The sequence below is a fragment of the Danio aesculapii genome, chromosome 24, assembly GCF_903798145.1.
Source record: "Danio aesculapii chromosome 24, fDanAes4.1, whole genome shotgun sequence".
Classification (NCBI taxonomy): domain Eukaryota; kingdom Metazoa; phylum Chordata; class Actinopteri; order Cypriniformes; family Danionidae; genus Danio; species Danio aesculapii.
The window spans coordinates 17,013,016-17,033,614 of NC_079458.1; the positions used below are offsets into that span (position 1 = coordinate 17,013,016).

Genomic DNA, 20,599 nt, shown 5'->3' on the forward strand with positions numbered 1-20,599 from the left:
AGGTTCCTCTTACAGCATCGATGTTGTAATGTAATTACAATAGATTCAGTTAAATAGATTAAAGCATTCATTTAGTTGTTCAAGGACAAAACAAGATGAAAGACCGTGTGTAACTGCTATTGCCATCAGGATCAGCAGGCAAGCGTAGAAACATCTCTGAAAACACTGGGATATTTTAAAGACATGGCGGGGGAAATGGAATTTAATGCAGTGCTTCTTGTCCGGTTTGAGACCTACTTTATATCTTATATCTATCAAGCAGTGAAGACTTGTAAAGAAATCAGACCTTAAATTTTATAAAGGAAAGACAGTTCACCAGAAGAGCTGAGGCTGGCTGGCTGAAATTAAGTCTGTGTGCGTATACCTCATTTAAAAAGATTCATTTTAGATTAATAAAACATTCTTCAAACTGAAAAAAAGAAACAGTTTTTTGAAAAACCTTTCTCTAAAATGTCAAATGTTTCTAGGCATCACTGTGAAAATCCCTGTTTGGTTCTTCCTGGCACCATTATTCTGAAGTCTGTAGTTAAGCCAGAAATCTACATTTGCAGTTGATTTACTCATTCAAGATGCCAGTAGAACATTGTAGATGTTTTTAGCTCAAACATTGTCTTTGTTGATTTATAAATACATGTCAGCGCCTTAAGAGTCAAAACGAATGAATACCCGTGGCTCCTGGTGATACTTTGAGGTCTTGCATCTTATAAACCCCCATAATCATTACTGAAGATCTGTTTACTGAAAAAAGTCACCTTCATCTTCTATGGCCTGAGTAAATAAAAAGCAATTTATCATGTGTTTTTTTTGGCTGAAATATCTCTTTAACAATGATAAAGACAACTTCAAGAAAAGTTAAATGTTTCTTCTCCAAAAAACAAAGAAAACAGGTTTACTCATGGGTTTTATTATTGAGAAGTTAACAGTGGCTCGTTGCTCACGAATAACTCAATGACTCATACAGAGAAAAGGTAATCACTGGCAATGATGTAGACCGGCTGCAGGGCAAACCCCGTTGTAGTGGAATACCCTTGTTGAGGTCCGTACAGTCAGCGAACGAGTGCATAAAGCAGCCTTGAAAGCACAGCCAATGAGATCCGCCGTCTCAAAACCGCTCCGCAGTGTAGTCCAATGGGAGTCAGCCTTACACGTTCGACCGCGCGCCTATTGGTGGAGAAAGACGAGGACGTTTTGCGAACCCTTTCCGTACAACCCCATCTCTTTCGCAGGTGGTGCATGTTCGGAAACAGCTTGCAATGTTCAGGACGAACTGAGACTGCCGTTTGTAATCAGCGTAATTTATTTCCCGTTTCGTATTTTCTTTTTGACAGCATGTGCCAGCACACGCACGGCGTGGTCGCGGGGCGTGTTTTTATTCCACCCAGGCCACTTTCTTCTGGTTAATATACAGTACTGCATTGAGTATTACGGGTGCCGTGTGTGTCTGCATTGAGAAAAAAGAGACAGCGAGAATAAATGTTCATGCACCGCAGAGCTTGAATGAAATCCGCCGTTAAACGGAGGCAACTTCACGCACGTTTGTTGAGAAATCCGTAGGATCTCTCCGTTTTCTCCTCCAAGCATCGGCATCGGGGTTTGAAGTGGTCATGCCTTTTGTTTTAATTTGGGAGACGAGACTGCGGAGCCATTTGCACGATGATGATGATTCACGACTGGACGGAGTTTAAAAAATGAGGAAGCATTTTTTTCTAAAGATACTAAAAAGATAGAGGAGAGGCCTCGTCGTTCCGCAGGCCGTGATCTGTGCATGGGAAAAGGGAGAAGAAAGGAAGAAAACCCGAGCCTGATGAATAAAAATCGAGTGAAATGGAGCACGAGACACGCGCGTGGGGAAATATGGACCATATCAATAATGACGGCGGTGTGCGCGAGAACCAGATCGATCCGAACAAAATGAAGCACTTCGCCTCTTGAGCATTTAAACTGATATATTTTTTTATTTGCAACTTACAGGAGAGGGGATTCCCGTGCTTTTTGAGAGTTGCAAACGGCGCTCAAGTTCCTTGCAAGTTCTCCTCTCCGCCTTATTTTGATTCATATGGTTATTTTACTACTTTTCCTTCGGCGGCTTTGAATTATTTTCGATCCGGATCCATAGCGTTGATAATATTCAATGGAATTATGTTATCAGTTACCGGTTTTGCCTCTAGACAGGCCGGTTCCCAAACATGTTCTCAGCCGAAGGGGAGCCATTAGTTTCAGCTCCAGTTCCTCTTTATTTGGAGCCCCCGACCCGAGGCAGCTGTCACAGGTAAAGAACTAAATATTTGGGCTGTATGTCAAAACCTAGCGAACTGCCTACCCAGAGAATCACGTTCTGAATCTTTTTGGAGCTTCTAATGCATGTCATGTAAACTCGACACCTAATGTTTGCTTTGTTTAATCATTTTTGAGCGTCTAAGCTCTATTTGGATCGTGCTTAGATGTTTTGGGTATATGTAATAGGAACTTAGTTCTTGTTCCGAGTTAAATTAATCAACGCTTCGAATCATATTCCTAATGTTCGGAACATGCAAATGATGCTCATATATTCTATGTAGTAGGTTCTTGTTCCAAATTCGATTTATGGAATGTTTGGACAAATGAAGTGTATTTTATGTTGCTTTGTGTGTCAAATGACATTTTAATGAATGGTTCTATATTTTATTCATTTTCAGAACATTTCTGCAATCCATTAGTCGGTGACCACATTTCATAGTGGCCTAAATACAACATATGTCAGATGTGAACAAAATACAAATCGGATTAATAAATTCAAAGCCCACTTGATTCAGAACCAGCTCATTAGTCTAAACTTCTTATTACATTAGTCTGTGTTTTGTTCCGAAAACATTGTATTGTGGTAAAGTTGGTTTTATATTTGAACATTCGTTTAGTGACAGCTTGTGACATGCTCCCTATATTGCTTACCATGGTACTTTGAATATTTGGTCTGAAATCGCATGCAAGAATGACTTCAAAACAACATTAGCACTATTTATTTGACTGTAAACAATGTTGTACTTTGGTAAACAATGGCTACTAATATGATTTCACTATTTAGAATTTGCAAAGAATACTTTTATGAAATTATTAAGGAGATCGTCTGAATTAGTGAATAAAAAACCAACTTTACCTCAATAAACATTGTTAATGCAACCAAACTTAAGGAAAATCATCCATATTCTCATTTCTCATCATTACTAGGTAAGCAGCTCGCAAGGTTTTGAGACGAGGCCCAATTTCTATCCATTCTCAATTATTCTTATGCTTGTTCAGGGTCTTGATTTATTTACTCAGAAGTCTCCAAGTGTCAGGGTTTGACAAGAGACGGCGTTATTTTCCCTAATTATCTGTTGTCGCTGTCATACTGCGGTGTTGGCAACACAAAATATGTTTTGTTGTCCCTTTGGGCCACATGCTGACAGTCTTTCAGGCTGAAAGTGTGTCGCTCTCCCCCTCACACACACACACACACACACACACACCATGTTTTGAGTTTGTTGGGGATTCTCTTGGACAGCCCTCCTGCAACTTGTTACTCAGTGTCCATTGGGGAGATTTTAGGTGTTTCACTGCTACTCTAACAAGCTGAATGATTCATCTGGTGCTTTTAAATCTGTGAAGCCTGCACTTGTACTCAGAATAAAATAGAAACTAACGTATGTTTATTGAACGTTCAGACAAGACGCTTTCACATATATGTTGGTTTTTGTGTGTGGTATTGGATATATCAGGGTTTATAGCTTATAAGCTTATATGTATAACCAGAACATGGTGCACATACTTGCGGAAGAAAAAATGCAGAGACCCTAACTGAGAAACATTTGTGAAGTGTAGTTATTTATATGGCCTTAGAGGAATGAAAGTCTCATCAAGTCTCTTTGACCGAATTGAAGACTGCATTCTTAAAATGCGTATAAAAGCAAAAGCTCTTTTTTACTGATTCAGCAAAATTTAACTGATCAATTGGTTGAAGATGTTTATATGTACATGTAAAGCATATAAATCTACGTAGAGTCAATGTCTTGGATTAAAACTAGAGAAAATACAATTGTTAAAATATGAATAAAATTGTTACATTATGATTTAGCATAACAATAAAGCAACACCCCTTTTCTGACATGTACATATTGAAATTAGGGCTGCACAATTCTGGCTAAAATGAAAATCAAGATTAATTTTGCTTAAAATGATGATCTCGATTTTCCTCACGATTCTGTAGATGTAAAATAAAGATTAATAAGAGTAGGTTATTGTTATTTTTCATACATGGTAAAACAACAATAATTGATATTAGGCCTATGTGTAGGTCTACTGTTTTTTAAAATGCTAAATTTTGTATAGACTTGGAATGGTGGACTTGAACAGACTTTAAATTTGTCCTGTATCTTAATTCGCAATAAAGTGATGCCATTACAATACAATTATTCATAATTCTAAAGTTGAATTATTATGTTTGAGACATATGCTTGTCATTTGTCATTGACAACATTATTAGACCACTTTTTCTTTTTCACTGATAAAATGAGGCATTTATCATTATCAGATTAAACTTTTGCAAAGGCTCAACATTATATAGCCTAGAGTAGTTATACTGACCCAGTTAACACTTACTTTCATGCACAACACAACGCTTGTCATAATCATAACTCTAAAATATATGATGAATTAAAGGATGTGCGTGCCGGTTTCACTTTCACTGCAGAGTGCGATTCATGTCATGGCTGCTGCGGCTTTGAGAAAAAAGAAAAAAAAAACTTACTTTCAAAAGTTATTTACAACTTTATTAGCTGTTATTCACAGCGTATGCAGGTTCTGTTCACTGAAGTAGACTACGTTGGCGGGCATGCACGGGTAGTAAACGAAGCTCATGTGTGCATCAGCCCATGTGTGATTTCGTGGCCATGAATACATCATTACATTTAGACAGAAATTACGTTTTGGGGTGATATATATATATATATATATATGTTGTAACACTTTTAACACCATTTGGAGGTATCCACGTTGCTGAGCAACGAATATAAAATGTTAAGACTTGTGCGACTGCTTTTACGCTTCTCTTCTGAACTTGAAAATATGATTGGCTGAATCGTAGAAATGCTAAATTAAGGTCGTGTGTAGGGTCATATCGAGATTGTGATCTTTTTGCGATTAATTGTGTAGCCCTTTTACATTTTTAAAGAATTGATGAAAGGATTAAAAAGTGGTTTGAAGGACAGTGCCAAAGAATAAAAGTTTAAATGACAAATAATAAGTAGTTTGGCACTGCACTTAAATAAAGTCATATTACGCTGTCAGATAAATTATTTTGTGGTCATAACTGCTATCTTTTTTTATTTTTTGCATATAACCTGTTGTTACTCTGAATAATATTGTAACGGCTGTCCTCAGTAAATCATTGTAAACAGGGAACATGTACCAAAAATACAACACTTCTATTGTTTTGATGCTTGAAAACCCCTATTCATCTTTGACCCACATACATTTATGGATGATTTTTTCAAAAAAGAAATGATGAATGGGTAATGAAGTGAACCCAAGTTGCTTCTTTGTTCTAAGTTGCAGTGGGCAGAAATCATATTAGTTTGCAACAGGGTATTTGGAAATGTTTTGATAATTTTAATAATTTAGAGCCCTTAGATTTTTGTATATCAAATATGATAAAAGAGCATGGCATGTCTTTCAACCATGTCTATAAAGCGTAGCTTGGTTTTTGAAAATGAGTATAATGAATGAGTAATGAAGTTGCTTGCACATTGAGTAATGTTATTGTGCTTGATATCAAGTATAAAGGCTGTGCATGTATAAACGGTGCTTTTAGGATCAACCGTAATCTTTCGTAGGCCTGTACTCAATCTTTAATAGGAGATAATGCATATCTTTAGGTCAAAGGATTGTCACTCACTGTACTTGATAAGTATGTGATAAATTTACTAGTCTTGCAGCAAGCTCACACAGACAGAGATAACATGCTTAGCTAGTGAAAGAAACCCTGCAGGGCTCGGAGGCCTAGAATTTAAGATGTAGTCAGTCAATAATAAGGTTCATGTCACCAAGCAACTGCTTGTATTGGGAGTTAGATTAGATAACTCTTCTGTTCAGTGTATTGCCTCAACTGCCCCTGGTTGTCTGAGTCTGCCAGTTGCTATCAGCTTCTCTAAAGTCAAACATATGCAAATAGAGCTTGCTACTGCTTTTCTATTCAAACTAGTGAATGTTTGAATTGTCAAACTGGTTTCAATGTTTATGTGTTTGTATGAGTGCGTAACATTTACAGCTGCAAATTGTACTTAATTTTTGTTCTGATTGGCACTGAAGCATATGCTTTGGATATATTTAGTCTTTAAAGTACAAATGAAATCAAAACTAACCATATGTTTTTGTTAACTCACATTGCTAGTTTTGTGGTGAACAATTGATCTGTGCATGTTATTAAGAAATAAATATAGTTTGCCCTTGTAATCTAAAATTAAAATCTGAAAATGCACTTCCTGTTTGTTTTAAGTTAAATTCTCAGATTACATTTATTTGAGGTTTTGGGCGTGGTTAACATATTTAACCACGCCTCTCCCAACTGTCAGTTTTCACAACAAACAGAAATGGGGAGGAGGAGGTTGTCTGTTAGGTTGAAATAACCCTTCTAAAACCCTCTTCCTGATCTTTTTGAATGAAATCTACTTTACTACATACAATCAGTTTGAATGAAGTAAAAACGAGACACGCCTACTCTTTTCTCATTTAATATTCTGTTTCTCTAGGAACTGCGTCACAAAACGAAAAAAAAATGGTCACAGCTTCTGGTTCATGCGGACTTAAACAGCTAAAAAAGGATGTTAAATGCCTTAATTTAAGTACAGATGTTTTATTGATAAAGGATTTTCATTTATCGATCACTTAACCTTACTCAACCTAAACATAACCATTTTAAACATAATAATTGAAATATGCGAAAAGATTATTTTTCTAAGACTATGGCAATAAAAAATATTAAATCAATATTTTGAGTCGATAATCCCATTCCACCTACCTCTAAACCAAACCGTAATTATGTACAAAGGAAAGAAATATATGATGGACAATTACTATCACAAAAAGGCAAACATATCAAAAACAGTACTAAAGTAGTAACATGTTTTCAAGTGTTGCAACTGCAGTTCAATATGGGTAAACACTGTCGTTTTGAGTAAAGTGCAGAGCAGAACTTTTGAATTGTTAATCAGTAAATATTAGGGTTGTCAAAAGTATCAGCTTCAAAACCAATTAAAATTTTAAAAACATCAGTTTCCTGCTAACATTGAAGCACTGTTAAGCAGGTTCTTAAACACCTTTGATTGGCTGTTGTGTTCACATGCTCAACAGATATGACTGTGGTTGGCTATGAAAGTCATCGCTTTACCACTCTTCGCCGCTGTTCGTCAAGTTCAAATACAAAAACATGGGCACTGGAGTGTTTGAAAGCTGCTATTGTCTGTTGATCCGTCTATGAGCACCTAAATAAGCATTTCGCTGACGGATCAGGTGATAGACGCCAACTTGTCCAGTGTCCATGAATTTGTATTCGCATTTGGTGGTGAACTGCAGTGAAGGGATGACCTTCAGAGCTGATCACAGTCATATCTGTTTATCACAATGGCCAATCAGTGGTTCTTAAAAACGTGCTTAAATGTAAACAGGAAATACCCTACTAAAATGTTATCCTGATACACTCGTTTCTCATTTAAACAAGCATTACACTAAAGACTGCTTGTCACAATGTTATGTAGTTGGTGACAACCAAAGAATGTTTGTTTTCAAAGCTGATAAATGTAGTGAATTTCGAATAAGTGTGGGTTTGATGCTTGCAGTCAGTGCTGCTGAGGATAACGAGGAATGTCACTAAAATAAGGCTGAAATTTAGGTTTGTTCCTGCCAGTAGTGTACGAGTTAATGGAGTCATTTTGTGATTATTTTTTTGTTTGTAGTAAAGCTGTGGCAAAAAAAAAATGTTCAGGAAATCAATTAGACTTTCAAAGTGCATCGTTGATCTCTCTTTAATCGATTCTGAGCTTAGTTTTTTTTTCTTATTCATTTTTTTTTTTTTTTTAGCAGATGGTGATGTAAGTTTTTCAAACAGCTAAACTTTGCATCCAATTCCTTACAAATACTACTTGAACCTAAAATAATCATTAATAAAGTTCGGAAAAGTTTAAGTGAATTACATGAGTGTTCATAGTAAGCTTTGTTTACTTAAATCTGACATCTTAAAATCCAAGTTTCAACCGAGTTATTCAACCGAATACACAAGCAATGTTCCTTATAAGTATTTGATTTTGCGATTTTTAAAAATAGCCTAGAGTGCCATCTGCTGGTAAAAACTAAGCTCGGAATAATGATGCATTTAGAAAATTGACTATGACTATGGGTGCGTCTCAATCAGCACCCTTGTTCAGAAGTCGCCAACCATTTTAAATGCTGTCTCAATCTCAGATTCTTCCAGTGCACTGAAATGCATCAATACGCACTATGCACCCTTAATGAAAGTTTGGAATCATGAAATTTGAGTCACATGACCCAAGTAGTTAAACATAATGACAAACGAGAGATGTTTTATTTATTTGTAACATGAACAGGAAGGTTGGTAAAAATCTAGCAAACATTTGTAATTGTTTAATGGCTGAAATGTTGCTGGTATAAGACACAATCAAATTATTTAGTCATAATATACTTTTAAAAACTTAATAATATTAATAAATGAAAATTATTAGTTCTGATGTTGTTTATAAACTCCAATTTTGATGATGTACAATGAGGACGTTCTCATGTCACAGTTAATGTGTCCCAATGTCTAGTGAACCAAACTCGCTGTCCTAACCAGTGGCTGAATCCATGCACACGACCTACTGATGAACAACCTTGACAGCATGGGTGCTGTTTGAGACGCAGCATATGTTTAACCCTTGTGTACTGTTCAAATTGACTACCCTTTCATTATGTTCGTGGCTGTTTTGGACCCATTGACTTTCATTATAACAATTTTTTTTATTTCAATGCCATGAAACCGAATAATAATGCATTCTTGATTATTGGTGTTTTTCCCTGTTGGAAAGGGGTAAAACTTCATTTTTACTGTTCATCATCAGTGGGCAGCATTAACTCTTTAGGTAGCCCTTTTATATAGAGTCCTATGGAGTAAAACAGCTAATTATAGTGTGCCTGCATAAATACACTTACTATGGTCTGAAAGCTAAGCTGCTTTTTTATTATTTTCTCAAACATATCAAGGTAAGTGCGCAAAGGTCTCTCACACACTTGTGCACACTCACACACATTCTATTCTTCATATAACAATATAGTTTTTTATCCAGAAAGCTTTTTTTGCGCTGCAGCTAATGATCAACACAAAAATGAGTAAATATGCTTCTTCCCAACAGGGAAAACCAGCAACAATCAAGAATGCATGATTAATTGGTGTCATGGAATTGCATGTAAAAAATTAAAAAATGGAAGTCAATAAGGGCAAAAACAGCCACGAACGATAAAACGATATTATATCGGATTGCGATAAAGTTTGTCAATAACAATGGTAAGCTCTGGACTTTTTTTTACTCTATATTGATCTAAGAGACAGTCATACAGCAAAAATGTGCAACAATGGAATCTCAAAGTGTGTTTATATTAGAGATGTACTGAATTTTCGGCCAACGAAAATTTATCGGCCGAAAATGATACTCCATGTAATGGACCCTCTGATTTTTGTGGCTTCAATCATTGTTGGGGTACTCTTTTAAATCTGGAAGCATTAACAGTTTATATCGAAATATATATTGTTATCATTCAATATTGAAAATAATTATGGAGATTGCATTTTTAAGGGTTGTAAATTTGCACAGTGTGAATTGAGTTATTATTATTTTTTTAAATTTAAAAGCATTTTCCCAAAATAATATTTGTCACCAAATATCATTCCATTTGCTGAAACACAGAGAAAGTGTCAAAATTAAGACTCAAAATCACCACAGAGTGGATGAAAACATCAATGTGGTTGTTAAAACAATGCCACTTGATATAACAGCTGACAAGACATTAAAACCAAAATGTTATGGCATGATTTCAGTATGCGGAAGAATTCATTTGAGAGCTTCTTAAATGATCAGTATATCACTATTGTATGTTTCAATGTCGAGGGAAATCAAGTAATGCGTTAGACCCACATAATTTGTTAGAACATGCTTTACATAAAATACATACGAATTGTCATGATACTCTTGGAATTGTAATTATAAAGATAAACATTAAGCGCATTAGGATTTTATCTGATTTTCAGACTTACTCTCCATTCTAACAGGTGCTTTTCCAGTGGAATAATTGTTTCCCTTGGTTTTAATACAATTTTGAGGTCCATTGGGAGTTTGACCCAGTATGCATTGAGACCTATTTGCCTCTCTTAATGGCATTGCTTTGTGCAAAAAAGCATTTGTCCCTTATCTCTGTCTGTTATGTTGCATGCATGAAAGCCCAGCAGCTACAAGCGCCTTCTCTAAAAACACAATGCCTGACTAAGTGCCTCCCAGAGAGCTTGCTCTCAAACCGGCCTGGATTTTCACTGGAATTTCATCCGTGGGTGGAATGTGGGATAGACCCGGAGCGGCTCTTAGCCCTCGGTCTTGACAAGTCCAGGCCTTTGTGCTTCCTCCGTATGGATGAGAAGCATATTTGGGCTTTCAGTAGTGACGAATGAGCTGGACAGTACAGCCATTTAGAACAATATTACCACGAGAAGAACAGATCAGACGGGCCAGATCTCTGCGTGTAGCATCGCTTTCAGGCAAGCTAAGGTAACGGTTTTGAATTGTGTAAATCCTAGTTGCAAATTATTGGCATCAAAACAATATTATTATAACAACAATACATTTTAACACATAATTGAAATCCATACATTATAAACTCATACAAATGTTATTTACAGGACCGTTAATAATAAATAGGGTAATCAAAATTAAAAAAGTCATTATTAATAATGTTGTTAATGGCATATTTTTGTATACAATTATGCTATTTACAACGATGGTATGAATATTTTGAATGCAACAATAATAGTATTATATTTTATGCAATTATTAATATAGAAATATTAATTATCTAGACCCCCTAGTTTTTCACAATTTATTTTTATTTTTTAATCTAAAATGACTGATTTCGTGGCGGAATTTCCCAGAAAATCTTATTTACCATATTAGGTAGCCTACTGTGTAAGATGTGCAATCTTCATGACACAAATCATAAAAATAAATCTTCTTTATTTTGGTCTCCTATCAAGACAAATTATTAAATGGTAAGCCAAAGGAAGGTTGTATAGCTCTTATTTTTATCCACCATCTTACTTCCTCTTTCTCAGATATTACTCCCAGGAGCATCTGACATCTTGTACCTCACTTAGGACATGCGTAAGGGCTTCCCCTACCATAATACACCTAAAAACGGAGTGCCGTAAAACTCATCAATGGCAGGAAAGTGTTCTCTCTCGTTAACTGCAGGGAAATTGTTAAATGAAATCATTTATCGATTTGAGGCACATCATAATACCAGCCATACCTTTAAAGCAAAAATAATGTCCTTCAATTCGGTCACGTCCAGCGGCCATCATCCTTAAACCAATCTCCATCATTGTAAGCTGCTTGCTTTTCTGCCTGTTCCATAGCTCCGTTGGTTATATGTTTGCTCCCACTTTCTTTTGCAGTCTGAAGCACGTCAAATGCAGGAAACGTTCAATTCGTGCGTTATCATTCGCTCTATTTGCACCACAGGATGTCTAATTGTAACTTTGCATTGACTTCACATGTAAATCACTTGCGCTTGATGTGGCTGCTTACTGCGTAGGCTACAAAACAGGTTTCCCCACTTTCTAGTAAAGCTGCACGATTAATCGAAAAAAGGTCCCGATCTCGATTCAACCCCCTACACGATCTTAAATCACAGTTTCTACCATTCTGCCAATCATATTTTCAAGTTCAGGAGAGAAGCAAAGGCGGCTGCACAAGTCTTCACATGTTTTACATACATTGCTTAGCGACATAGACACCTCCAAATTGTGTTAAAAGCATCACATACTGCATTTATGAGGTATAATTCACCCAAAAATGTAATTTCTGTCTTCAAGTACTGATGTATTTGCGGCCTCGAAATCACAGGTAACGTGAGCTGCTGACGATGAGCTGTTACCACAGAGAGGGCGGGCGTGCGTCTACTTAATGATAGTAAACAGAATCTGCATAGGCAGTGAATAACGGCTAATAAAGTTGTAAATACCATTCAGTTTGGGGCACAGAGTGATCGTTTAGGAGCCGCGAAGTATGAAAAGCACTTAGCAATGAAAATGAAACCGAAAGCGCGCACATCATTTAAATAATCATCACATTTTAGAGTTATGATGACGACAATCGTTAAATATGTTTTTCTTTTATAGCGAACACAGAGAGTTGTGCATGAAAATAAATGTTTAACAGTGTCAGTATAACTACTCTAGCCTATATAATGTTGAATATAATGCAAGAGGGAATCTGATAATGACAAATGTCTGATTTTACCAGTAGAAAAAAATGGTCTAATGTTATCAATGACAGATTGCCAGCATGTCTCAAACATAATAATTCAACTTCAGAATTATAAGTTGTATCACTTTACTGTGCATTAACAACCAGGGCACATGTAAAGTCTGTTCAAGTCCACCATTCAAAGTCTATTAAAAATGTTGCATTTTAACCAACACCATAATTTTACCATATGTTTGAGAAATAATAATAATAATAGCCTACTCATATGAACCTTTATTTTACATCTACAGGATCGTGAGAAAATCGTGATCTTGATTTTAAGCAAAATAAATTGATTTTCATTTTAGCCAGAATCGTGCAGCTCTACTTTCAAGTAACGTGAGGATTGTGTGGGTGCAGGTGAGACATCATTTTTTGAGAGACACTTAAATACATCACGTGTGCTGCGTAAGCAACATCTAGAAGTTATGTAAAACCATTTATTGCGAACTGAAATAAATATAATTTAATAAAATGGTTTAGAATTGTATGTTTTATGAGAATACCTAATTTAAAATTTTTTTTGCATTAAAATTAATAATTTAGCAGGAAATAAAAAAAGTGACTTGATTTTTGCCTTGGATTCAGTGATCGCAAAATTGCGAAAAACTAGGGGGTCTGATTATCAAAAATTATTGTTGTAAATGATGCATGTTTATACTTAAATTATATAAAAATGTCAAAAACAAGATGTTATCGTTTAAAATGGCGTCATTTCACACAGACATTTAAATGTATTTTTATTACTATGCCTTTTAAAATGCTTGTGAATCCTATAAGTTTGTTTGGTAATAATTTTACGCATATAAACTGTGTTAAAGTGAGTGATGTCATTTTTTAGGTGAAGTGTCCCTTTATGTCAGGTTTGCTGTGTTGAGCATTTTCAAGCTGAATACCGTTAAACTGCAGCTTTTACACATTTTACTAAAATTAAGAATCGCTTCTGCACATTTGGTGATAAGGGGAAGCATTTCACACAACTCCCTGCATCAGCTTTATAGCGCACCATTCAACAGATTGCTGAATGTCACAGATGCTGGAGCACTGATGTTTGAGAAGGTTATACACACACACTTTGCAGACTTGTAGAGCCAGTGCAATTATCTTTTTGTAAACACTGAATTTTTCTGTTCAGGCTACCATAAAACATAAGTGACTGTTGCAGCGTGTGTGTATATCTGTGTTTTGTGTGTGTGTGTGTGTGTGTTAGGCTACCATTGCAGAGGGGAGGTAGTTGGACTCTGGGGGCAGTGGTTTGGGACACAGCCAACATCACAGATGGCCAGGATCTCTCGCTCTCTATCGTCATTCTTCTCTTCACTCGTTTTCCCCTCTCAACTTCTCCCACACTTGTTTTTCTCAAACATGCTTTTTGTAAACTAACTTTGGCTTCCCAAAAACTAGGGTGTTTGCTTTGCGTTATCAGTCACATGTTTTTTTTAGCAGCGTTATACATGCATGTGTCTTGAACACACTTGAAAAAGTCCTAGGAAAGAAAAACAACTTTGTTGTTTATAATAAATTTTTAAACTGGGGGCTTTTCCTTTATTCACCTTTTTTTTTTTTGAAAAAAATATATACAGTGGGGGAAATTACAGTATTCAACACATCACCAAGTTATGCGTGATAAAATGAAATGAAACAAGCAAAACGTATTGAACACATGAAGAAAGGGAGGTGTAAAAAGGCAGTGAAAGCCCAGATAACAGCTGAAAACTCTTAGTAGTTATTCAGCAACCCTCTGCTCTTTGTTATTTTAAATTAATATCACTGCTTCAGTCCAACATCTACATTATCAGGATGATGATGAAACCAGGGTGGACATTTCAGCAAGACAATGATCCAAATCACAGCCAAGGAAACTCTAGAATGCTTTCAGAGAAAAAAATCAAGCTGTAGAATGGCCCAGCCAATCACCTGACTTGAAGCCAATAGAAAATACAAAATAAAGATCAAATTTGATAGACTAGACTCACAGAACCATCAAGATTTTTACACTCTGTTGAAGTCTGTGAAACAAAATCACACCTGAGCAATGTATTACTTCATTCTTCATATGAGACTACTTTTCAGTATTTCAGTACATTCAGAAGTACAGTACAGGATATTCAGCACATGTCATTCCATTATTACCCATAACTAATTTTTCAGATTTTTTGTTTTATTTTTATGTTTGTATTGTTTGGGTCTTTACCAAAATCTGGTTCAATTCCATGTCAACAGCTCCTTTACAATATTTTCCCAGAAAAAAACATGACATACTCCTTTTTTCCCCCATTGTAACACAGTGACAGCTAATGTCTGTTTACACAAAGAAGAATTTTTAGAAATAAATGATAATTAGCATTATTATTGTCTTTATAAGTGCATACTGCAATTTTGATGTCGTTTGATAGCTTGAGCTCTTTAAAGGGGTCCTATGATCCAAAGTTTGACATGGTGTTTAAACACTTATGTGTATCCAGAGTGTGTAAACAACTGTCTTATAGTGGTATAAATTCACCCACTTCTTCTATTTTTTTTTTTATAATTACCATAAATCAGAAGCAGTGTGAGAATAAGCCTTTACAGATTTCCCCCTACTGTGATGTCATAAGCAATATGTGGAATGACATTGCTATAAATTTTTTATCTCGACACTAAATCTCTGTTCATTTTTGGCAAAAAAGTATTCTACTTAAGTAGTCAACACCCCAATTCCCTACTGTCACTTTATGGACATGCCAGTTATCTGTCTTTTCTCCTCTTGAGAAATTAATCTACCCCCTTAATCACAAGAATTTCATATCTTAATTTTACAAAAATTTTGAACTTTTCTTTTAAAAAATAACTGAACTTTTCCCTTCCTTATACATTTTGTTTTTGAACAGGTAGAGTTGTCAATTTTTAAGTATTGTACGAGTCAATACTCTGGATTTGGGGTCTATATGATTGTTAGTCTCATTGTTTGTACTAGGGCTGGGTGATTTCTAAAATCAAAACCTCAATTAATTGAACATTAATTGAACAATCGTAATTCTTACGATTAATGAACCATTAATTAATTTATTAATTTCATTTTTATGCCCTCATAGGTCACGGGATAAGTGTTGTACAGTAAATATGGCCACATATTACAAATGAGAGATGTTTGAATGAAGGGTGCACTACTTGATTTTAAAATAATTACAGGAAACACACCTTGCGGGTAGTTGTGCTTTTATACTTCTGCTTGCTGTTTGTGTTGCTCTGCAATAACACTTACGAAATGAAAGCTGGCAGTGGGTTTTTATTAGAGCTGGGTGATTTGGCCTAAAATCAGAATCTCCATTAATTGTACATTTTAACTTTATTATGATTAATGAACGACTATTTTATTGATTTTTTTTTTTTTTTTGCCCTCATAGTCCACTGAACACTTCCTAAACGCTAGCTGGCAGTGAGGTTTTTATGTTCCTCTGTGTCGAGCTTCTTCATCAGTGTTTTGTTTTTCTGAATGCTACCTGCTGAATGCAACAACTTTAATCATAAGGTAAACGCAAAACAAAGTTTTCATATTGAGCACGGTACTCGACACTCACTCTAACGCCACAGCATGGAGTATGCAACCAAACAGAGGCTTCGCCGAACCATACGCGTGCACTTGACAGTGCGGGGTCACGTGACTCCACATGCGGTAGGGAAAGAAAAAATTGACCTGGAAAAATTTTATTGATTAAAGATTCTGAATGTTGATTTCGATTACTTTTCGATTAATCGCCCAGCCCAAGTTTTTATGTTCTTCTGTCGAGTATCTTCATGGATGGTTTGTTTTTTTGAACCCTACCTTAATGTACAAGTAGCTCAAACCTGCTGATTTAGAGGCGGGAGCAGATGGACATACAACCATTTTAATCATAAAGTAAACAAAACAAAAGTTACCAACTAACTCCAACAGGCTTGCTGCTCTCCGCGTCACCCACACTTGTCACTGCTATCAAGCTGACCAATCACAGAGCGTGTTGTATGCCTCGAAGCAACGCATAGTTAAATGTTTTGAGAGGTGGCGTCAGCCACAGCGAGGGGTATGCGACCATGCATGAAGGCCACACCAGAACATACACGTGTGCTCGACTCGAAAGTATAAACAGAGCAGGGTCACGTGACTCCACATGCGGTAAGAAAGATAATCGAAAAAAAAACGTTCTTGGAAAATTTTGATCGATAGGTCTGATTGTCGATTTTTATTACTTTTCGATCAATCGCTGTAGTTTGTACTATCAGAAAATTCAACAAAAAATCCAATAATTTTTTTAAAAATGGAAATGGCATTTGTGAAAACTTCACAGAGCTGTAACAATGGTCAATTACATTTGATCAATCATGTTTAAAAAATAAAGGAAAAAACAACTATGGAAAGTTGCACTTTGGATTGCAGAACCCTGTGAAAAACATTTATTTATTTAATTATTTTTTACATTTTTTGCAAAACATTTACGGATTTACTACATGTATATTGTTACTCATTTTTATTTAATTTACTACTAATTTATTACATTTACTAATAATAGACTACTACTGTTCTAGTAATTTTTGGGTTCAACTTTTTAACTGAATGCCTTAAAATATTTACCATTTAATAATATTTTAAAATAAATCAGATATATTCATTAAAATTTGTATAATAGATGCTTTCATATTTTATTAATCCTTTCCCATTATTTAACTAAGCATTTTTGTAGTATGCTATTTTGCTGGCACCTATTGACTTCCATTGTAAGAAAAAATACAATTGAATAGGGTTTTAACAAGTAAAGTTTGAGTAAATTATGCCAGAAATGTTATTTTTTTGTGAACTATCCCTTTACTAAGTGCAGTGTTCCCTAAATCATGTTGTACTTTAGTTATCTAAACATACAAATTCATAAATCAAGATGATATTTTTCTCCCAGTCCCAATTGCGACATGTGTTTTCAGGCATCTCTGTCTTGTGCCAGATCGTGACGTGTTTTCACAGGTTAAAGCAGATGTATGGAGCATGTGAATGTTTTCTCATGCGCCTGCACTTGTGAATCACACACTTATTCATGTGCTGCATTACTTTACTGCGTCAGTGACTTATCAGCAGCTCAACAGCATGTTTTTGCCATTTAGCCAGAGCAGCCCGTTCCCGAGTGCCATGTGAAGAATTGCAGTCCTCCGTTACAAGCCATATCTGTGGGCTCTCGCTGGCACCGTTGGCATCTAGTTTGCGAGTGGAGAGCCAAAGGTAGATCACACCATTGTATATATATATGTGTGTGTGTGTGAAGCTAGAAGGCCGACATGCTTGCTTGAATTGCATTTGTTGGAGGTCATATCAGCCGTGTTTGATGGTGCAGACAGGGTGAGGAGGAGTTTTTTTGAAGGAGTTTGTTTATCTCACTCATGCGATAAGGTTTTTTTGTGCGGTGTTGTTAGACTGACGTAGTTTCAGGATGTGGTAAGAATGTGGAGGGAGCTGTTCGGTTTTCAGTATTTCACAACTTGCTGCTGGTGTGTGTAAATGTGTGAGTAACCCTTGCACTGCCAAGCTTGGTTTCACATTTGACAATGTTTCAGTTGTGTGTGTATATGTTTATACTTTTTTGGTTGTTGCTATTATGGGTTTTTGCAAGATGGCATTTGAATAGAGGTACATTTTAAGGATGGCGGATCTTGTGTGTTAAAGTATTGCGTTAGTTTCGAAATGACGCTCCCCACCCTTGTTGACAGGCCTTTAGTATCTCTGTCAGAAGAGATTTTTTTTGTGATGTCATTTCCCTTGCTTTTGTGGCTCAGAGGTATTTTAGGTGGCATTTCTGCAACAACAAGTTACATCTTGTGTTTTTTTTGTGTGTAAATATTATTCATGTTTTATGTTACTCCAGCACACAGTGTTCGTAAATTTTGTTTTATTTTTTTGAGTTTTATTTTTCTATTAATTTTTATTTCGGATTTCTTGTGAAATTACAGATTTTATGGTATCTTTTCTGATAAAATAAATGCATTTAAACATCTTAAATTCTTTAAAAAATGTTTTCTTAAATTGTTTACATCTTGGGTAGGGCTGGGCAATTTGACCTAAAATCAAAATGATTATAATTAATGAACGATTTTTACATTTATTTATTTATTTTTTGCCCTCTCCGCACCACCCACACTCGTCAACGCTTCCAAGCTGACCAATCACAGAGCTTACGCTATGTGTCACTACAACGTGTAGTTACATTTTTTTGAGAGGGGGGTATGCGACCACGTGAAGACTGTGCCAGACCATACGCTGCACTCGACGCAGAAGTGTTAACAGAGTGGGGTCACGCGACTCCAATCATGGTATGGAAAGTAAATAAAAAATTGACTTGGAAATATTAGATCGAATATAGTTTCTGAATGTCGATTTCGATTACTTTTCAATTAATGGGGCAACCCTAATCTTGGGGCAAAACAGTGGCTCGGTAGTAGGGCTGGACAAAATGTCGTTTAAGCATCAATATCGCAATGTGTGTTCACAATATTCACATCACAAGATATGCAATGTTGAGTTAGGATTATAGATGTCCAGAAACCAAAACACATGAGATTAGTGGAAAAAAATTGAACCATGATAGTGAGAATTTATCATCTGAACGTGTGTTTTTAAGGCCTGTAACTGTAAGCATTTTTTACCTATTTATTAAACTTTTACAGAGTAACTTTACAGAGAAATTTAAGCAAATATTATTCCCATCCCTACCCTCTAAACAAGATGAAATTAAATTTATCTGAGAAGAAAAAAAAATAAATATAAATAAATAAATAAATATATATATATATATATATATATATATATATATATATATATATATATATATATATATATATATATATATATATATATATATATATATATATTTATTTATTTATTTATTTATTTATTTATTTTAATAAATATAAAATAAATAAATAAAAGGCTCTACAGAATACACATGTACCTTGATAACCCAATATTACAAACATTAATATTCAGGTATTTGTGGTGTGAGCATTTTAATAGTTTAAAGCATTTTAGTAGCGCATAAAGAAGTTAATAAAGATACATTGCATTAAAGTATTTATATGATAAAGACTAAGCAGTGTTGTTTTTACATTCAATTTCTGTACCTAAATACTGTTACACTTATCCAGAAAACCATGAAGCACAGTTTATTTCACTTTAAAATAAATTACATAAAAATATTATTATATTTCACTCTTGCAGAATCATTCCAATCTGAAGTAATTACTATGCACGTAGAGCTATTTAAGTCATGAAATTATATTGATATTGTAATGTTTATCGCGGAGAAAAAAATATACTGCAATGTACATTTTTTTCACTTGGTACATTTCACTTGGTGGTGAGCACTGTCGCATCGCAGCAGGACTCGCAATATTCAGTTCAGTTCATCTTTAGTTCTAGATTGTGTCAAAGCAGCTTTACATGGAAGTTCTAGTAAATTGAAAGTTCGTCAATCCAGTTTTCCTAGCTGAAGTTTAGTTCAGTTCAGTGTGGTTTAATTTTCACTGCTGAAAGTCCAAACACTGAAGAACAAATCCATCGATGTGCAGCTTCACAAGTCCCAAACCAAGCAAGCCAGTGGTGAGGAACAAACTCCACCAATTGACAAAAGTGAAGGGGAAAAAACCTTGAGAGAAACCAGGCTCTGTTGGGCACAACCGTTTCTCCTCAGGCCAAACTCCGAAAATCCGGAAGCCCAAAGTCACGAGGCTGTTGATTTTTCAGTCGAGCTACCATAATCTATCCACATAGATATCCAATCTATGTAGATACATTTTGGTAGGCCGACTGAAAAAACAATAGCCTCAGGACTTTGGGCTACCAGATTTTGCAAGCCCTGCATAGGAAGAAGGTTGCAGGTTCGAATCCCGGCTGGGCTAGGAGAAATTTCTGTGTAAAGTTTGCATTTTTTAACAGTGTTCGCATGGGTTTCCTCCGAGTGCTCTGGTTTCCCCCACAGTCCAAAGACATGTGCTATAGGTGAATTGGGCAAACTAAATTGGCCGTAGTG

The 20,599-nt window shown here is 35.6% G+C and overlaps 1 protein-coding gene across 7 annotated transcripts in view; it reads left to right on the top strand.

Annotated features, from left to right (window-relative positions):
- The first annotated feature begins 1,222 nt into the window (after window positions 1–1,222).
- The window catches only part of pde7a (phosphodiesterase 7A), a 65,186-nt gene continuing 45,809 nt past the window's right edge, over window positions 1,223–20,599 (top strand). For 3 of the 7 annotated variants that reach the window (XM_056451041.1, XM_056451043.1, XM_056451045.1), the window contains exon 1: window positions 1,223–2,269. In XM_056451041.1, coding sequence (XP_056307016.1) covers window positions 2,132–2,269 — 138 coding nt within the window. In that variant the 5' untranslated portion in view covers window positions 1,223–2,131. Of the gene's footprint in view, window positions 2,270–17,697; window positions 17,800–20,599 lie in introns of those variants that run through there. The other 4 variants (XM_056451047.1, XM_056451048.1, XM_056451044.1 and 1 more) reach the window with 3 other exon arrangements.